This window comes from Bombus affinis, chromosome 16, assembly GCF_024516045.1.
Source record: "Bombus affinis isolate iyBomAffi1 chromosome 16, iyBomAffi1.2, whole genome shotgun sequence".
Taxonomy (NCBI): domain Eukaryota; kingdom Metazoa; phylum Arthropoda; class Insecta; order Hymenoptera; family Apidae; genus Bombus; species Bombus affinis.
The window spans coordinates 3,859,180-3,876,283 of record NC_066359.1 but is presented as its reverse complement, the minus strand read 5'-3'; the positions used below and the strand labels follow the sequence as shown (position 1 = coordinate 3,876,283).

General features: G+C 37.9%; 3 protein-coding genes across 8 annotated transcripts; 2 read left to right on the top strand and 1 right to left on the bottom strand.

Moving 5' to 3' along the window:
• Positions 1–128: 128 nt before the first annotated feature.
• LOC126925443 (uncharacterized) lies at positions 129–3,387 on the bottom strand. 3 transcript variants are annotated; one of them, XM_050740994.1, is made up of 9 exons: positions 3,178–3,387; positions 2,910–3,110; positions 2,356–2,821; positions 1,967–2,283; positions 1,586–1,886; positions 1,174–1,521; positions 995–1,110; positions 606–900; positions 129–533 (listed from the first exon to the last, which is right to left on the bottom strand). In XM_050740994.1, the coding sequence occupies exons 2-9, from the start codon at positions 3,101–3,103 to the stop codon at positions 468–470; spliced, it is 2,103 nt and encodes a 700-aa protein (XP_050596951.1). In that variant the 5' UTR covers positions 3,104–3,110; positions 3,178–3,387; the 3' UTR covers positions 129–467. The 3 variants fall into 3 exon arrangements, with proteins under 3 accessions (XP_050596951.1, XP_050596950.1, XP_050596952.1); XM_050740993.1 differs by having other exon boundaries at positions 2,910–3,113; positions 3,178–3,386; XM_050740995.1 differs by lacking the exon at positions 3,178–3,387 and having other exon boundaries at positions 2,356–2,832; positions 2,910–3,056.
• Positions 3,388–4,192: 805 nt separating this feature from the next.
• LOC126925436 (cyclin-G-associated kinase) lies at positions 4,193–9,222 on the top strand. The gene is made up of 7 exons (XM_050740982.1): positions 4,193–4,427; positions 5,022–5,083; positions 5,158–5,743; positions 5,806–6,593; positions 6,666–7,385; positions 7,463–8,593; positions 8,686–9,222. Exons 1-7 carry the CDS (start codon positions 4,304–4,306, stop codon positions 8,791–8,793), a joined length of 3,519 nt encoding a protein of 1,172 aa, XP_050596939.1. The 5' UTR covers positions 4,193–4,303; the 3' UTR covers positions 8,794–9,222.
• A 311-nt stretch (positions 9,223–9,533) lies between these two features.
• On the top strand, positions 9,534–16,788 carry LOC126925434 (uncharacterized). 4 transcript variants are annotated; one of them, XM_050740980.1, is made up of 8 exons: positions 9,534–9,806; positions 10,222–10,749; positions 10,823–11,838; positions 11,977–12,838; positions 12,914–13,263; positions 13,351–13,723; positions 13,794–13,861; positions 13,942–16,788. In XM_050740980.1, the coding sequence occupies exons 2-8, from the start codon at positions 10,306–10,308 to the stop codon at positions 14,870–14,872; spliced, it is 4,044 nt and encodes a 1,347-aa protein (XP_050596937.1). In that variant the 5' UTR covers positions 9,534–9,806; positions 10,222–10,305; the 3' UTR covers positions 14,873–16,788. The 4 variants fall into 4 exon arrangements, with proteins under 4 accessions (XP_050596937.1, XP_050596934.1, XP_050596936.1 ...); XM_050740977.1 differs by having other exon boundaries at positions 13,921–16,788; XM_050740979.1 differs by having other exon boundaries at positions 13,791–13,861.
• Positions 16,789–17,104: the final 316 nt, after the last annotated feature.

Here is a 17,104-nt window from a genome sequence, read left to right as displayed (position 1 = left end):
TTCTTAGATTTCTTTTAAAGTTGAGCTTAAGTTTCAATTAGCCTGTAAACCAAGGATTATTAAGGAACAACAGTACTATAGATGATTTTTTTAAATATATATAGGGGACATAGAATAGAATACCTGTCTTTCTTTTAGTTTTCAGGCAATTCAAATGTTTTATTCAACACATTTAGCGTTAAAAACAAATTCAGAGGCGTAACCTCTTGTATACTCTTCTAATATTTGCATAAAATCTGTATACACAAGTCATGTGCGTAATAAAACATATCTTGTAATGAGATTTTGACATACATTAATGTCAAATGTCAACATAATGATAAAAAAATTAAAATAAAGCGATTGCAATTAACGGATATGGATATTAGATTATAAATTCTTCCAATGCTTTTTATGTGGTAAAATTGAAATCTTTAAATATTGTATTACAAGAACTAGAACTTCGTTAAAGAGAAAAATTCGCATATTTAAGGTATCACATCATTTCCATCATCCTCATCGTCATCGCTTATGCTATCCAATGCGTAACAAAGCTGTAATTAAAAATTTAATAAAAAATTGACAAAATTGAACGATTCAACATAAAATTTTTGGAATATATGTACCTCATCTAAATCGGGCCTTTTAAGTATTTGCTCCAGTCCTGATAATTTTTCTAAATAATTCGGTATATTACACGCGTCCAAAACAAAAGATAAACCCCGATTTTTATATTCCGCGATAATAGGCAGAGAGCAAGCTGTGCAGGATGTAAATCTATGAGTAATCGTTAACTGAGTATCGTAATTCCACAGGGAACCTCGTATCGTATGCGGTATACATCCCAGCAAGCCTACCAATTCTGTATCGCTTGGGCTAATATTATCTCTGCTGTTACCCACCAACGCTTCTGCCTCGATTCTGTTAGATACAAAACAATAAACTATTAATTATAGGCAATTGTAATATATTTAACTTTTATTTGTATTAAAGTTTGTATTATTTTTTTTTTTACCCTTGAGAGTGCTGCAACAAAGCTACCAATAACTCAACTGCTAGTCCTGCTGCAATCTGTGATAAACCCGGCCTGCTAACTGTGCATTGCTGGTCCAATGTTCTGTCAGTTTGTGACTATAGAATAAAATAACTTTTATAAAAGGAATAAAAATCGTAATAATTTTATGATAGACTTACATTTCCAGGCTGTGTTACATCGTTACAAAAATAGCAACCGAGGTCCATACCGCGGGGATTCCTAGCATCCAAGTCTGGTGAAGCTGGACTAGTAAAATTTCGAGTACCGTGCCTCTGTACTGTATAAGAATCAAAACCCAAGGCTGCATTGATAGCAATCTTGTTCTTAGCAGCGCAGAGAACCGTAGGTAGCCACCTAGCCTCTCGAGAATCCAATAGAAGAAAGACAACGTCGCTGTTCTCGACAAGTTCTTCCAATTTTTCCAGGGACTGCTTCGTAGAATCCAGCATACTTTTACCAACAACATGCCCGGGCATTGGAATGTGTAAAACTACACCTTCTGCATTCTATGTTATTAGTAAAATTAATTTAACAAAGCATCGATGAAATTAAAGATTTTTATGTACTCACTATGCTCGGTCGAATGTTCAATAGAGCGTCCTTAGCAGCATATGCTTTATACTTATGCTTCACAGCGTCTTGGTGACTGTACAAACTTTGTCGCACTGTGTTGCTATGAGATACGTTGGAGCTATCGACGAAAGTTATGTTATTAACTCCCCAACCTAGGAGAACTCTTGCTACGGAACAACCTAAGGTTCCAGCGCCTAATAAAAGACACTTAAGATTACAGATCTTTTCTAAATCTAGGTCAGGAGCAAGACGCCATTTCATTAGCTTCAAGTTCAGATTGATAGCTCTGTCTGACAATCTGATAGAAGATAAAAATGCCACTGAAATATTTGATATACGTACTTATTGTTAGTATTTAATTTTTTTTTAAATAATTACTTGGTTGGATCCATTGTATCAGATAAATTAACTATGGTGGGACCCAATTTATCATTTGAGTTGCTTTCCCAACCCACCAGATGACTAGTAAATAGAGCATCTCTTATGTCTTTATAATTTTCATATTCTTTGGTCTTAAGTTTAAAAACAATACTTTTCTGTGCTTTATTCCCTCGTATGGATATGAATTTAATGATTTTTGAAAAATAATATATAGGACAATGCCAACATAAAAGGCATAAAAGATTACGTAAAGGCCAACCTGGATTGGAAGTCGTACATGGGTCATAAAATGCAAAATATATTTCACTATATTCCTAGAAAAATAAGTAAATATACATATATAAAAACAAATGTATAGTATTTTTATATAAAATATTTTAATATACTTGTGATTGCTTTTCCCTTGCATTAATTGTTTCTACTCCTGTTGCCAAGTCAATAATGCTCAGTTTACCTTCTTTTGATATTGAAACTGTAAAATAACTTTTTGTCCTGCTATCTAATTGTAAGAAATGTTGACACAAATCTTCTACTTGTCTGGCTGTGAATTCTTCATTAATTGATTGTGGAGATTCTTGATAATACATTTCAGGTAATTTCAATGGAGTGGGATGTGCAACCCAATAATAAAATTTATATTTTTTTAAATCTGAATAAGCCAAGACTAAAAACAATGACAATTTCCATGGGTTTTGCAATACTGTTCCATCTTGAATATTAATTATAATATCCTTTCCCATGGAATTGATGAATTGTTCAGGATTAATTTGACGAAATGCTTCAAAAGTATTTGTATTAATCATATGTCCAAAGCAGAGAACCGATGAATTATTATTTAATATCTCCAAATCTCTAAAAATTACCTATGTGGAATTAACTCTGACAGATATTTGAAATACAATGGTTGAAATAATAAATTATGTCACGGACATAAACTTACTCATTGAACGATGTGAAATCCAACACCAATGGATTGTTATTGTTTTCATTTAACGATTGGAGACTGTAATTTCCCCATAGATTGACACTTTTCTCATCAAGTTTGAATTTGTCAATCTTCAATTCCACAAATTTTGCCCAGAAGGTGCTATCCGTAGAAGACCTTAATTTTGTAAATTTTACAAATTTCGCCATTCTCAAACTTCTGAAAATGATTGAACCATTCAATAAAAATACGTCATCAAGATGATAACAACAACAAGACTCACAAGTATGTATTACAAGTTCCAAAGCACGACCACTTATCTCTGCTTATCTCAAAAACTCGCACGGTATTATTTACTCTATTATCGATAATGAATTGAACTAGTAGTACAGGACGAAAAAATTCATAGAATCGTAGGAAAAGCAATTAATCATTGCATCAGGTCGTGATTTTACGAATTTTCTACACGCATGCGCGTGTTTCGTGCAAACTAATAAATTGCACTCTTTTCAAAAACCAAGTAGTAGAAAATTTTCTTTAACTTTCTCTCTGGAGATTACCTGTAATACGAAATAATATTTTTTCTTATAATTATTATTATTATAGTAATAACTTATTATGACGTGCTAATTCTTAATATTCAACTGCTACAAGAAGATATTATTTATTTTCATAAAAGCCACAAATGTTAAAAATTTAACTCTAAAATAAAAATTAGCTTGAACTATTTTAAATATTTTTAAATTTGTAATATTTTATATCCTATTTGTATGTATCATATATATTTGTGATTACTAATTGTACATATAGATTGTCAATTAATTATAGATTATCATATAAAGTGTTATCAGTTTTCTAATTATAAGGAGATAAAGATGTGAGCGAGCGATGAAGGAAAGTGATAGAATGAGAAGAGAACGCTGCGCAGAGGCCTCTTGTGTCCTCATCTAATAACATACGCACATTCATATAGTAAATAATTAAATATAACACTAATCAACGAGCGACGCCTCCATGCAGCGTTCTCTTTCTACTCCCATATCGAATCCACTTACACGGTAACATATGACTCGCGTACTCTATCTTTATATCTCTATACATCTAGTACACAGAAATGTCATTGATACGGTACTGTCGGATCGTCACTACTTATAAATATAGCTCCAATTTACCCTACACTTTCTAAATTGACATTATCGCAGAGTAATTACGTTAACTTGTTAATTAACGAAATAATTAATTTGTGTGAAAGTAACAGAGATTCTTATCATGTTTAGAATACAAAAATACCACTGATACGGCACTGTCGGTGACGTCAGAAAGACAGTATGGCCGGACAGCATCGGCTGTCTGCATTGTAACGTACAGAAACGCTTTCTGGGGGTTTGACGGGATATTGTAAAGGAAATATGTCAGATTATTTAAGATCTGCTCTGGGATACTTGAACGGAGCCACAAATACCAATGAATACGTCGGACAAATACTGGAAATCAACAATGTGAAATTACGTGTGACCAGACTACTTGCCGAGGGTGAGTTTGTCAACCCTTCTAGCACCCCACTGTCACACAATTCCACATCCTAATTAAAACATTTCCATATTATAATCGTTTTTAATTATCGAATAAAAATACTTGTTTTTCAATGCAATTTAAACTATATAAAACAATAGCTGACACTGTGCCAACACTGTATATTATTCTCCTCTTGACATGTGTCAAATGTGTTTTGACATTCAGCTATACAATGCTAGTGAACCAGTTTGCTATATCTAGAATGTTTTTAAAAACAGCCAATTAACTAAGATATATCCATTCAAATACCTATATATTATTGGCAGGTGTTGCTATATACTTCATTTCAATATATAATTTATTATCTGAATTTAATACAGTTTGTTATAATGAAAACATAAATGAATTAAAATTGAGACAAGGAATTATATACAATTGCTTTTCCATGGTAAAGGATTGCTGATTCATTCAGAAATATTGATATTTAAAAAACATCACTATTGAGATAAAAGTTTGATGTGTAAACTTTATCACATACTTCTCTAGTACTTTAGACTATATTTCTTTCTAAATTATTTATTCTGGTCAATATTGAAATACTTGTATCAACAGGTGGTTGGGCTTTGGTATTTGCAGTTGAAGACATAAATACAGGAAAAGAGTATGCACTTAAGGTAAATCACTCATCCATTTATATTATTCTAAAGTAGCTACAGAAGGTTATACCGATCTGCACTTATTCTTCCAGAGGCTTATAGCAGTTGATGAAGATGCTAACAGAAGTATTATGCAGGAGATAGAGATTTTGAAAAGACTATCTGGCCACCCAAATATAATCCAGTATCTCTATGCTCAGCGTTTCGAACGCGAGGATCGTCAAGGATACGAATATTTATTAGTAACGGAATTATGTCCTGGAGGTACAGTCGCAGATACGCTCAGAAATTTATCGACGAATTCTCTGACTCTCGCTCAGATCTGTAAAATAGCCTACCAGGCTACAAGAGCTGTGCACCATATGCACAGTCAGCAACCTGAACCACTAGTACACAGAGACATAAAATTAGAGAATTTTCTAATCGGGAGTGATGGTCTGATCAAGCTCTGCGATTTTGGTAGCACTTCCAATCAGCAAATCTTGCCAAATCCATCTTGGAATGCTCACAAACGCGCCACCTTGGAGGATCAGATGGCGAAATATACTACACCCATGTATCGAGCTCCAGAGATGATGGATACATGGAACAATGAGCCTATTGGTCCTCCAGTTGATTGTTGGGCACTTGGATGTATAATATACTCTCTAATAACACTAAGGCATCCATTTCCTGAAGGTATTTAATTCATATCATGTTAATAGTAGAGTCGATTTTATTTAATTTCATTTCATTCGTAGGTAATAAGCTCGCAATAGTTAATGGCAAGTACACTTCACTTCCGCCTAATCCTCGTTTAGCCTGTTTACACGACATAGTAAAAGGATGTCTCGATGTGTCTCCGATACGAAGGCTGACTACATCAATGATTTTGGAGCGGTTAGCAGCGATAGCCGAGTCAAACAACTTTGATCCTAGAGAACCCCCGAAAGTGGAAGTTTCAGTAAAGACTCCACCGCCTCCCAGACCTACTCAACCACCTAGCACACCCACTCCGCCACCGAGACCATCTCCTCCAGTAAACGTACCACCTCCAAAGTCTACTCCAGTGACTCAAACTGCAGTCGCCAAAATCCCCGTAGCTCAACCGACAGGCCTATTTAGCTCATTGAAAGGCGGTGCTGGCAGCATTTTGCGAAACTTAAAGGATACTTCGAGCAAAGTGATGTACTCTATGCAACAGAGCATGGCCAGAACTGAATTAGATGCCAGTTACTTAACGTCGCGTATATTAATCATGCCCTATCCAGTAGATGGAATAGAGTCTGCCTATAGAGCTAACCATGTGGAGGATGTAAGAGCATTTTTACAAGCTCGACATCCTCCGCCAGCTCGTATACAATTGTATAATTTATCTCGGGGTCGACCAAACGTGTCTAGACTTCCTGGTAGACATATCGACTGTTCTTTCGCCTATGCTTCCTCGGATTCTAATGCCCCGCTGTTGTCAGCCCTCTATCAGATATGTCAGGATATTTATCGATACCTGAACGCCGATTTTAATCACATCGTAGTGTTGTATTGCAGTGTGAGTATACTTTGGAGCCTCTTAGATTAAGTAGAAGCCATAATATTTTTTAATGTTGCTTCCTTTTTTTAGGATGGATATAGAGCCAGCGCCACGATCGCGTGTACTTTACTAATATACGCTAGAGCATTCTCTACACCTGAAGAAGCCATAGCGATGTTCATAACAAGGCGACAGCCTCCCCAGCTGCAACCCTCGGAATTACGCTGTATTAATTATATGAGTTTGCTGAGTACCGGTGTACAGCCTCATACAAAACCTCTAGCCCTTTGTTCCTTAGTAATTAAGCCTGTTCCACTATTTACTAGGGCAAAAGATGGTTGTAGACCTTATGTCGATATTTATAGCAACGGAGCTTTAGTATTTTCCACTAAGCGACCAGAATACGAGGATATAAAACTGTTTGGAATGATGAAGGGAAAGGTTCAGTTGGCACTTGGCAATGCTACCGTTAGAGGAGATGTCACCTTAGTCATATTCCACGCCAGGCAGCAGCTGGGTCGTATGATAGGAATTAAAATTGCCTCTGTTCATTTTCATACTGGTTATATACCGCTTAGTGAATCTGCTTTAACGTTCAAGAAGAAGGATCTCGATGATGCGCCTGAAATAGGCGGGAATTTCAGTGTTATTTTGAATATCATGATGGCTGAAGAGAATCCAAAGATGGCAAGAGTTCCAGCTCCTTGGGAAGCGGAAATATCCTCGAAATTGGAGCCAGATCCATTATTCGGATCTACTTTGGAAATGGAAGAAACTTTAGAGAGCTTTAGAATCTCTAAACCAGAAGAGGTAAGTTATAGAAATATTTCTATTAAAAATAATTAAAGTTTAGAGAATTTTATGATATTTTAATGTAAAAATGTTAGATTCAGAGGGAAGTAACGATTCCGCAACCAGTCGAAGCACAAGGCAACGTTAATGTACAACAAGAAATACCTCAACAGCCAGTAGAGGACATAGAAGAGCAAATAAAAGAAGAAATCAAGTTACAAGAAGCAGATTTATTGAACCTAGGAATGCCAGACACCAGTACCTTGAATAATACTGCGCAGGCTACAGTGAACCCGGGATTAGATATTTTTTCTAACTCGTCAAATTTAACTAGTCAAAAAGAAAGTGATCTCTTAGGGGGCTTCGGTGATTTTATTCAACAAGAAACGAAAAACACCGTGCCCACTATTACCGATCCTGTCCAAAACGATCTACTCTTTGGACACGATCAGCCTACTACTAGGAATGACAATGCTAATAATAATTTAAATAATTTGTTCTTCAATCATAGACAGCCTACTACTAAGCAAAACCTCAACGATTTATTTGATCCACTCGGTGGAAACACTGCGAATCTCTTAGGAAGTATGCAAGGTTCTAAACCGAATAACGCGAAGCCTCTATCCGAGGAAAACTTTCCAAGAAATTCGAGCGTTCCGAACTTCGCAGCTCAAAACAAGGACCCCTTCGCGAGTCTTGCTAGTTCCCTGGGAGCTGGATTAACGTCTAGTTGGAATGGAACGCCGAGAAATTCTAATACTCCACAATCCGCTAGCCCCGCTCCAGCTAGCACACCGATACACTCTAGCCCCAATACGCACAGGAACGCAACTAACGAGACCAATACCGCTGCTGCTGCTGCTGCTGCTGATAGCGGTGCAACAGGCAATAAAACAAGCAAATCGAGTGGAGATGCCTTCGAGGATCTATTGGGCAGTCAAGGCTACAATTTCTTCAGTTCGAGGAAAGCAGAGAAAGACAGCCCAAAGACAATAAATCAAATGAGGAAAGTAGAAGCTGCTAAGAATATGGATCCAGATAGATTGAAGATTGCCGAATGGACAGAAGGAAAGAAGGGTAATTTAAGAGCCCTTCTTTGTTCGTTGCATACGGTTCTCTGGCCAGAAGCTGACAGATGGCAACGGTGCGAGATGCATCAGTTAGTTTCTGCTGCGGACGTGAAGAAAGCTTATAGGAAAGCTTGTCTGGCTGTGCATCCGGATAAGGTATTATTCAAAATCTGAAACTATCGAAAAATGTTAATATAAATATGAACAACGATATCATTTTTAATCCTTTTTCATACTATTCTTTATAGCAAGCAGGAACGGCTAACGAGAACATTGCAAAGTTAATTTTCATGGAACTGAACAATGCTTGGAGTACATTCGAGAACGATGCGTCGCAGCAAAACCTATTTAGTTAATTATTCCGATCTGACTGTTATATACTTGTTATGTCTACGAGTTAAGGTAGTTCCTAGCGAAAAGAGAGACCCGAGAATATTATTAATTATTATTAATTATTATTAATTGTAAGATATTGACTATATTATTATTATTGGTAAGACATGACTCTCCGTGTTACATTCCGACTAATGTTATCTCAGCTGTAGCGGAAGAAGAAAAAAGAAGAAGCAGTTAAGGGATTATAGCGAATACAAATTTTTGAAAAAGCTGCATCTGAATGGCTACCTATGTACATGCATCTTCTTATCATATGAAAAAAGCCTCGTAAGATCACTTAAAAAAAGGGGAACTGTATTAGACGTAACTGCGGCATAACGTGTATATGTATATAAGGCAAAATGTAAATTAAGGAAGATTCCAAATATATAAAGATATTTTCCGGCCGACTACAGTCTCTTCCATATTCCACCGTCCATCCACTGTCTATTTAACCAAGACTTTTTAAACATCTAACAAATTCCAAATAATTTTAAATACCATTTTTTGTAACTTTTTATACAATAAAAAAGGGGATTATTTATTTAAAAAGCGACTATTTTATTTACATTAATAATAAAAAAAACAAGACCACATTTTTAATATCTTTTAGAGGGAAGTGGAGAAATTGAAACAGTAGAACCCAATCTTAATGTTCGATGTCTCATGGTCCACAGAGAGACGCACATGAGAGATACATATATAAGTACGTGTGGTATAACACGTATTTGCGCGACAGAATGGTATGTGTACTGTAGGGGTGAAATTTAAAGGGAGGGGCTGCTCGAAAATGGCTGTTATGCACGGGGTAGGACGTCTAGAAGAGGGCAAGTGACGGTTCATCCCTGTCTTCCATACTGACCAATTGACATTATTTTACGACAATTGATACGGTTACCTAATCGATAGCTATTATGTGGCGGCTAAGAAGCAATCTTCGTACTACTCTTCACCCACCCCCGGATCTGCGACATATGATTCGCTTCGGGAAAAGGTAAACTGTCACAGCTCTTTTTCCTCTGTACACGTTCAAATTTTCTAATTTCAATCGCTAAGTTTATCCGATTTTATGCACTGTTTCGTCGTGCGTGAAAAGTTCCATGATTTTTTTAAATAAAGTGTGAACCTTGGAAACTGGAGTGCGCAAATGACTAAAAAACGTTTCAAAGAGAAAGTATGAAATAAAAAAATACCTTTTACGGGAGCAAGGCAACGTTTTGTGTCAGAATCAGATTAATCATGGCATTATTCGCGCAAACATGCTAAAAACACGAGATATCTGTATGTAGCATTGTCAACAATGTGGGACTAATTTGTGACACGTCCATGAACTATAACTGACTCGTGTAATTATATACAAGGAATACCAATGACCAATAATTCGTTAATTCCCATTTCAACGATTACAGATTGGAACCTTACATGAATGATGTAAGTCAGAAGAGCTAAGCAAAGAATAACAAGGTGGAGAGAAAAACAGAAAAGCGAAGAAGATGTTTGGCTTCGCTTGGAGATTTCTATTCCTCTTTTTGCTGGGTACTTGTTTCTGTCTCTGCTCTACGGATCCTGCCAGATCTGTGAGAGCCATTAAGGGACGGTTTCGAACATCTTACGCTGCATGGCGTATCGTGCTGTGTCTGACACAACCACAGGGTTCACTGAAGACAGATGTACAAAAAGCATGGGAGAAGGCAAGGCTGGAATCATCTCATGCAGACATGAACGTGTCTTTCATAGAGGCACCAGTCAAGACAGATTCGCTGTCTTATCCTCTGTCACTGTTAAGCAAATTCTGCAATGAAATCAAAGCTGGGAAAACTGTGTTGAGTCTCATCATTGGAGGAGGATCTGCAGCCAAATTTCTCGTCACTGCTGCAGCTTCCTTGAATATTCCAGCCTTGTGGCTACCATTTACACACGAGGATTTCCTTAGACAGGTTTGTAGTCATGGATAAATTGCTTTCCTAAAAAATAGCTTTTATGTAGTTAACAAAAGATTCGAATTTACAGGGAAATATTGGTCAATACGAAAGTCGTATAGGTTCTAGTACAAGGGAAGTGGGAGCAGCTGCTGCTGCCTTGATGCATAGAGCAAATTGGCATGCATTCACTCTCCTTATAGACACTACCTTGCTGCCAATGACTCATCTTTTACACGCGAACCAAACGACCTTAACACCTAGAACTATTATACATCTTCCAACGAATGACAAGACCTTAAGGATGAGACTCAAAAGAGTTGCCGAAGAGGGTGGCAGTGGAGGAGTCATAGTGATGGGTTGTGACTTGAACAGTGCACGAAGAATCCTAGCTGTGGCTGGTAAATATGAAATGCTTGCAGGAAGATTTCTGTGGCTCTGGTTGGATCTGAAAGCAGAACTGAGACCCAATGAACCAAATATAATCAGTTCTACTATTATACACAGCTCAAGATCGTCGATAGCAACGAATGAAAATCCTTCACCCGTAGAGAGTATAAACCGAAACGCGAATCTCGTAGCGGAAAGCCAGTTATCGTTGAACTCTTTGTCCAGTTTAGCGAACGATATACATCGATTACAAGAATATAGGTGGCAGAGCGAGAGGTCTGTGAACAAACAAGAAGATAGAAGCTTTAATTTTGACGACGACGAGGATATTAGAATAATGGACAAAGAATTGAATTCCAAGGATTTTATGCCAGTCGGTATGCTAGCGTTGAGACCCTCTGGTATAAAATTGATGGGTAGTGACACTATATTATCCAGAATGATCAGGGAGACCTCTCAGGCGCTGGATGAAACATTCTTAGAAGTGAAACCCAGACTGAATCGTTTGGGAGAAGCTCAGCTCGAAGAGAACTTCGTACCAGAATGCTTTCCAAAAAGTAACGCCAAATTTTTGATGAGCAAAATGAGGCACAATGTTTCCAAGACCTTGACTCAGAAGTTAAGAAATTCCGTGAGTCAACTTTCCAAGGACAAGGCTAAGTTCCAATTGCTGAACTTACAAGCCATAAGATTTCCAGGAAATAAGACTCAATTGAGGTGTGTGTTTAATTAAACGTTTTTTTTTTTTTTTTTTTTTTAATAATTGAGTCTATCCTTACAATTCTAAATCTAAATTGATCCAATTATTCAGAACACTATGTTCGAGATAATGTATTCCAATGTTCTTCCACACAGATGGACGAAAGTCGGCACGGTGAAAGGTGGAAAGGAGGTTCATCTAGACACGATAATTTGGCCAGGAGGCGGAATCGTGCCTGCGTACCTGGAGCAAGGAGGCGAAAAAATTGGCATGCCAATGTATCGCATAGTAACAGCACTGGCACCACCGTTTACGATGGTTACGAATCTACAGGAAGGTCTTTGCTTAAGAGGACTGTTTTGTCGTCAAGAAAATACTTTGATGTGTTGTTACGGTCTAAGCATGGACTTGATGTCCCTGGTGTCTCGTGAACTAGGATTCCGATACGACTTGTATCTGGTAAAAGATGGCCTGTTCGGCAAGAGAAACGGCAGCACATGGAACGGAATCATGGGAGAACTGGTCTCTGGTCGCGCTCAATTAGCCTTCGCACCACTCAGTGTGTCAGCTCGTAGAGCAGAAGTAGTCGACTTCACGACACCGTATTTCTTCAGTGGGGTCAGCTTCCTCACTGCGCCAAAGCTCAAGTCAGAAATCTCGCTATTTGCTTTCCTATTTCCATTCAGCACAGAGCTGTGGATCGCTGTTTTTACATCGTTGAATTTTACTGCCATAGCAGTGGCACTGTACGAATGGTTCAGTCCATTCGGCCTGAACCCATGGGGTAGACAACGAAGCAAGAACTTCTCGATAGCTTCTGCTTTGTGGGTAATGTGGGGTCTTCTTTGTGGACATTTGGTCGCCTTCAAGGCACCAAAGTCTTGGCCTAACAAGTTTCTAATCAACATTTGGGGCGGTTTCTCCGTTATCTTCGTGGCTTCCTATACGGCCAATATAGCTGCCCTTATCGCGGGTCTCTTTTTCCACCCTGCAGTGAGCAATTATCACGATAAAAGTGTAAGCAAATTTTTGATTAGGATATTATATCTTACTTCTGAATAAACTAACTAGTGATTGTGTTATGTGTTGCAGTTACTGTTGCAAAGGGTTGGAGCACCAAGAGCATCCGCAGCCGAATACTATGTACAGAAAGCAAACACACAATTGTGGTCTCACATGGCCAGATATTCTTTGTCGAACATCGCCGAGGGAGTGGAGAGATTAAGAAATGGTACTTTAGATATTCTCATAGCTGATACTCCTATTTTAGATTACTATCGGGCGATAGACGATGGTTGTCGATTACAAAAGATCGGGGACACCATAAATGAAGACACATATGCCGTTGCCCTTACTAAGGGCCATCCTTTGAAAGAAAGTATATCTAAAGTTATAGCTAATTACACGAGCACTGGACTACTGGATATCCTGCAAGAAAAATGGTAAACTACTTTCACAAGAATACTGTCATTTAATTAAAAATTGCAAGTGAATACGATCGAATAACTGGAAAAAAATGATCACAACAGGTATGGTGGTTTACCTTGTATTCGAGGAAGAGAAGGAATGGATACTGGCCTTGACCATGAACAAGGGGGACAACCCAGACCTCTGGGTGTAGCTTCTGTTGCCGGTGTATTCTGTCTTCTAGGAATGGGCGTTGTACTTGGTACAATTATTTTAGCTGGAGAACACTTGTTTTACAAATATACGTTGCCCAGACTGAGACATAGACCGGAGGACTCTATATGGCGTAGCCGTAACGTGATGTTCTTCTCACAGAAATTGTATAGATTCATCAATTGTGTGGAGCTGGTGTCGCCACACCACGCTGCCAGAGAACTGGTTCACACGGTACGACAGGGACAGATCGCCTCCCTGTTTCAAAAAAGTGTCAAGCGAGTAAGTGACTTTTTGCTTTCGTAGACTGTAACTCTTTTCATATATCTACAAGGTAGCCATGTTCCAGAAGGAACACGAACAACGTCGAAGGCGCAAAAGTAAAGCTCAGTTCTTCGAGATGATCCAGGAGATCCGAAGGTGAGAACTGAAGAATCCAATAATCTTACTTGACTACTCCAATTCGTAAATCTAATCAGTAAATCGTTTCAATTTCGCAGAGTCCAACAAGAGGAAAAGATAGAAACTGTATCGGAAGAGCAAGAGAAAGAGGAAGAGGAAAAAACTGTAAAAGGAAGAGAAAGAAGCAAAAGCAAGAGCCCTTTGATGCCTCGAAGTCCAAAGAGATCAGAGAAAAGCAGAAGTTCGACCAATTTATCAAGCTCCAGGCTAGGATTGTCTCCGATCAGCCTGGAGACCCCAATGAAGCCCAGAGAATTCACTCTGAGCAGTACTAACCTCAGAGCAAGAAGCCCTTTGGAAACAGTAGGTCGTCGCTTGAGCCACGGAGATGGAGGATCACCACCACCGCGTCTAGGCTCTAATTTCGGTGGCAGTGCAACGCTAAGACCTCTAGCGCCAACGAAAAGCGATTCCACCGGAAGTACGACACCAACGATCAAGGGTGAATCCACTGGAGGAGGTGCTCCTACACCCAGATACGCGAGAAGTCCTGCAAAACGAGGGCAATCGTTCCCAGTGTTTGCCACGTTGAGGCCACCACACTCGTCCAGCCATCAAATGTCCAAGAGCCCATTATTATCCCCTAATAATGAGCTAACTTCCGCTATCGGACGGAAACTATCTCGTGAATGGGGTTCGGGAACTCTAGATATCAGCAGGTCCTCCGAAACGGTCGCTGGCGGCTGCTCTTATACGCTGAATCAGGAGATGACGTTATCTTTAGAGCGGCCGTCCCATGAAAAGATTCAGAACGATCCCCTACCCATCAAGAAGCCTATAAGAAGAGCCAGAAGCCATGAGAACAGAGACACCGGCAAGCTGATGGCCGATCTACCGTCACCAAGACTCACCGCTCAACCGGTGGTAGGAGGCCGATCGGTAAGCGAACGAACGAAAAAGCAGTTAGAGTCCGAATTGAAAGCGATTTTAAGTGCCAGAGCCCACCACCGCGACCTTCATCCCCCTTGATAGACGACAGGCTATCTCACCTAATTTTAATAAAGAGACAGAGAGAGTTCTTGCAGAAGTGAGCCATAAAAGCTTCGAGGATCGTTGGGGCCTCTGAGGGGCTTTGGTTGATTTAAGCAATATCAGATTTATAGGTCAATTTGTAGAAGAAAAAAAAATCCGACAAACAGTAAAACAAAAAGATATATATATAAAGGAAAAAGTATATATATATATAGACACAGTGTCTCCGGAGGTAATTAAAGTGTAACACAAGAAAGAGATTCTCTCACGAAGAAAGAGTGAAATCTCTTTATCTGTTCATGTTGTTACGTACATTGATAATACTGATAGAGTATGTTGATAAAAAAAAATGGAAAAAAAGTGCTATAAAACTTTAGTAGATTGTCTTAACGAGTAGCGACTTAAATGAGTAACTAAAGTATTTTCTTGTTGGCATTTTAACTCTACAGAGGCTGTCGGTCTGGGCGAGTCTCTCTTAAAATTATAATATGATTATTAGATATCGTACACTGCCGTATTTCTCAAATTCCTTTTAATCATTCGTAGATGACTCATCGACATCTTTCAGTTTGTCATCTGAAACAAATTGGTGATGGAGATTCGAACGGCCGCATAAGACAATGGCATATATTAAAATAGGAAGAATCGACAATGAATAGAAATAAGTGAAAACTGAGAATCGCTGGTCTACGGAATTTTGCTGACTCGCATACTGCCATAAATCTTCTAGTATTTCTCTCATGGAAGGAGAGAAAGGGAGAGACTCGCCCGTAGAACTCTCAGCGTAGAATGACCATTTACTAAAAGAAAAAAATACATAATCTTATTAAAAATTATCTCATTCAAAATAAAAGAATGAATAATAAAATATATTGAAAGGCGGACGAAATTTTAATCGGACGAGTCACTTTTTTACCGAAAGCTGGTATACCATTATATGGAATGAAATTCTATCAGCAAACATTTAACGACGATAATTGTATGCACACATTAATCATTCTATTCGTAATTTCATTCACTGATAGTGGAAGAAATCGTGTGTTTATTGTGCAATAACTTTCCACCAATTATTAGACTGATAGGTGAAGAAAAATTTATTCAGGAATTGCACACACGCATCCACGGATCATTGGAATTGAACACGCACATATATACACTCTCTATCTCAAAATGTTCTTTTCCTCTTCCTTTATACTTTCTTTTTCCTTTTTTTTCGTCAGACTAAAAATGAAGGACACGCACATATATACACTCTTTATCTCAAAACGTTCTTTTCCTCTTCCTTTATACTTTTTTTCTCCTTTTTTTCGTCAAACTGAAAATGAACTATCATCCTTCCAACTTGATCCCAACTACCCAAACTTAGACTGTTAGAATGAATGTGTGGGACTAAATTAATTGAAAATAATTGATGAGCGAGGCCTTAGGAGTAGTCGATCCGCCCAATTCTTTACTTATGGATATAGCGTTTAATCGTATTATCGAACAATTCGCTATATAATTATAAATTATACATAGAGGATAGCGATTTAGTTTCATAGTTTTCTCGTTAGGCACTGTATCCGACACTCGTAACTGAAATTCTTGAAAGTCTAACGAGATAGAGACTCTCACAAATGCATGTTAGTTATCATCCCTGAAATTCAAAAATACATTTCACTAAATTCAGACTATGCTTCAGAGACTCTATAAGACAACATAAGTTGCTCGCAGGCTGACTACATACAACTACTGAATCTTCAATCTGATGTATAACAAGTGTAACTTCTACCAATGAAAGTGTCCCAATTTACAAGTAACTACATTTGTTTTACCATTTACACTGTCAGCACCTACATGTTTACACCTATCATTTTTTAGCTAACAGACTTTCGAGAATATTTCATACATGATGATGAGGAAACAAAGACAAATATCATTGTGTTACAAACAATAAAGATAATTTCCATAAATTTCTTTCAATTGAATAACAAAGAAAAACGACTGGCTTGCTTGCAATAGCAGATTCAGGAAGTAATCAAAATACAAAGATATAGGGGGCCAGTTTAGAGTCACCCAAGCCTAACTAAATCAAAGATAGACTTATTAAATTAATTAATAGCTGTAATATTCTTTAATAAGTGGGTTCTGCCGGTAATTTAGTTCAGTAGTGATCATATATATTCTTTTCTCCAATTTATTCCAAAATGCATAAAAAAAGAGAAAAAAGAAACCTGTCTTTTGAAAGTC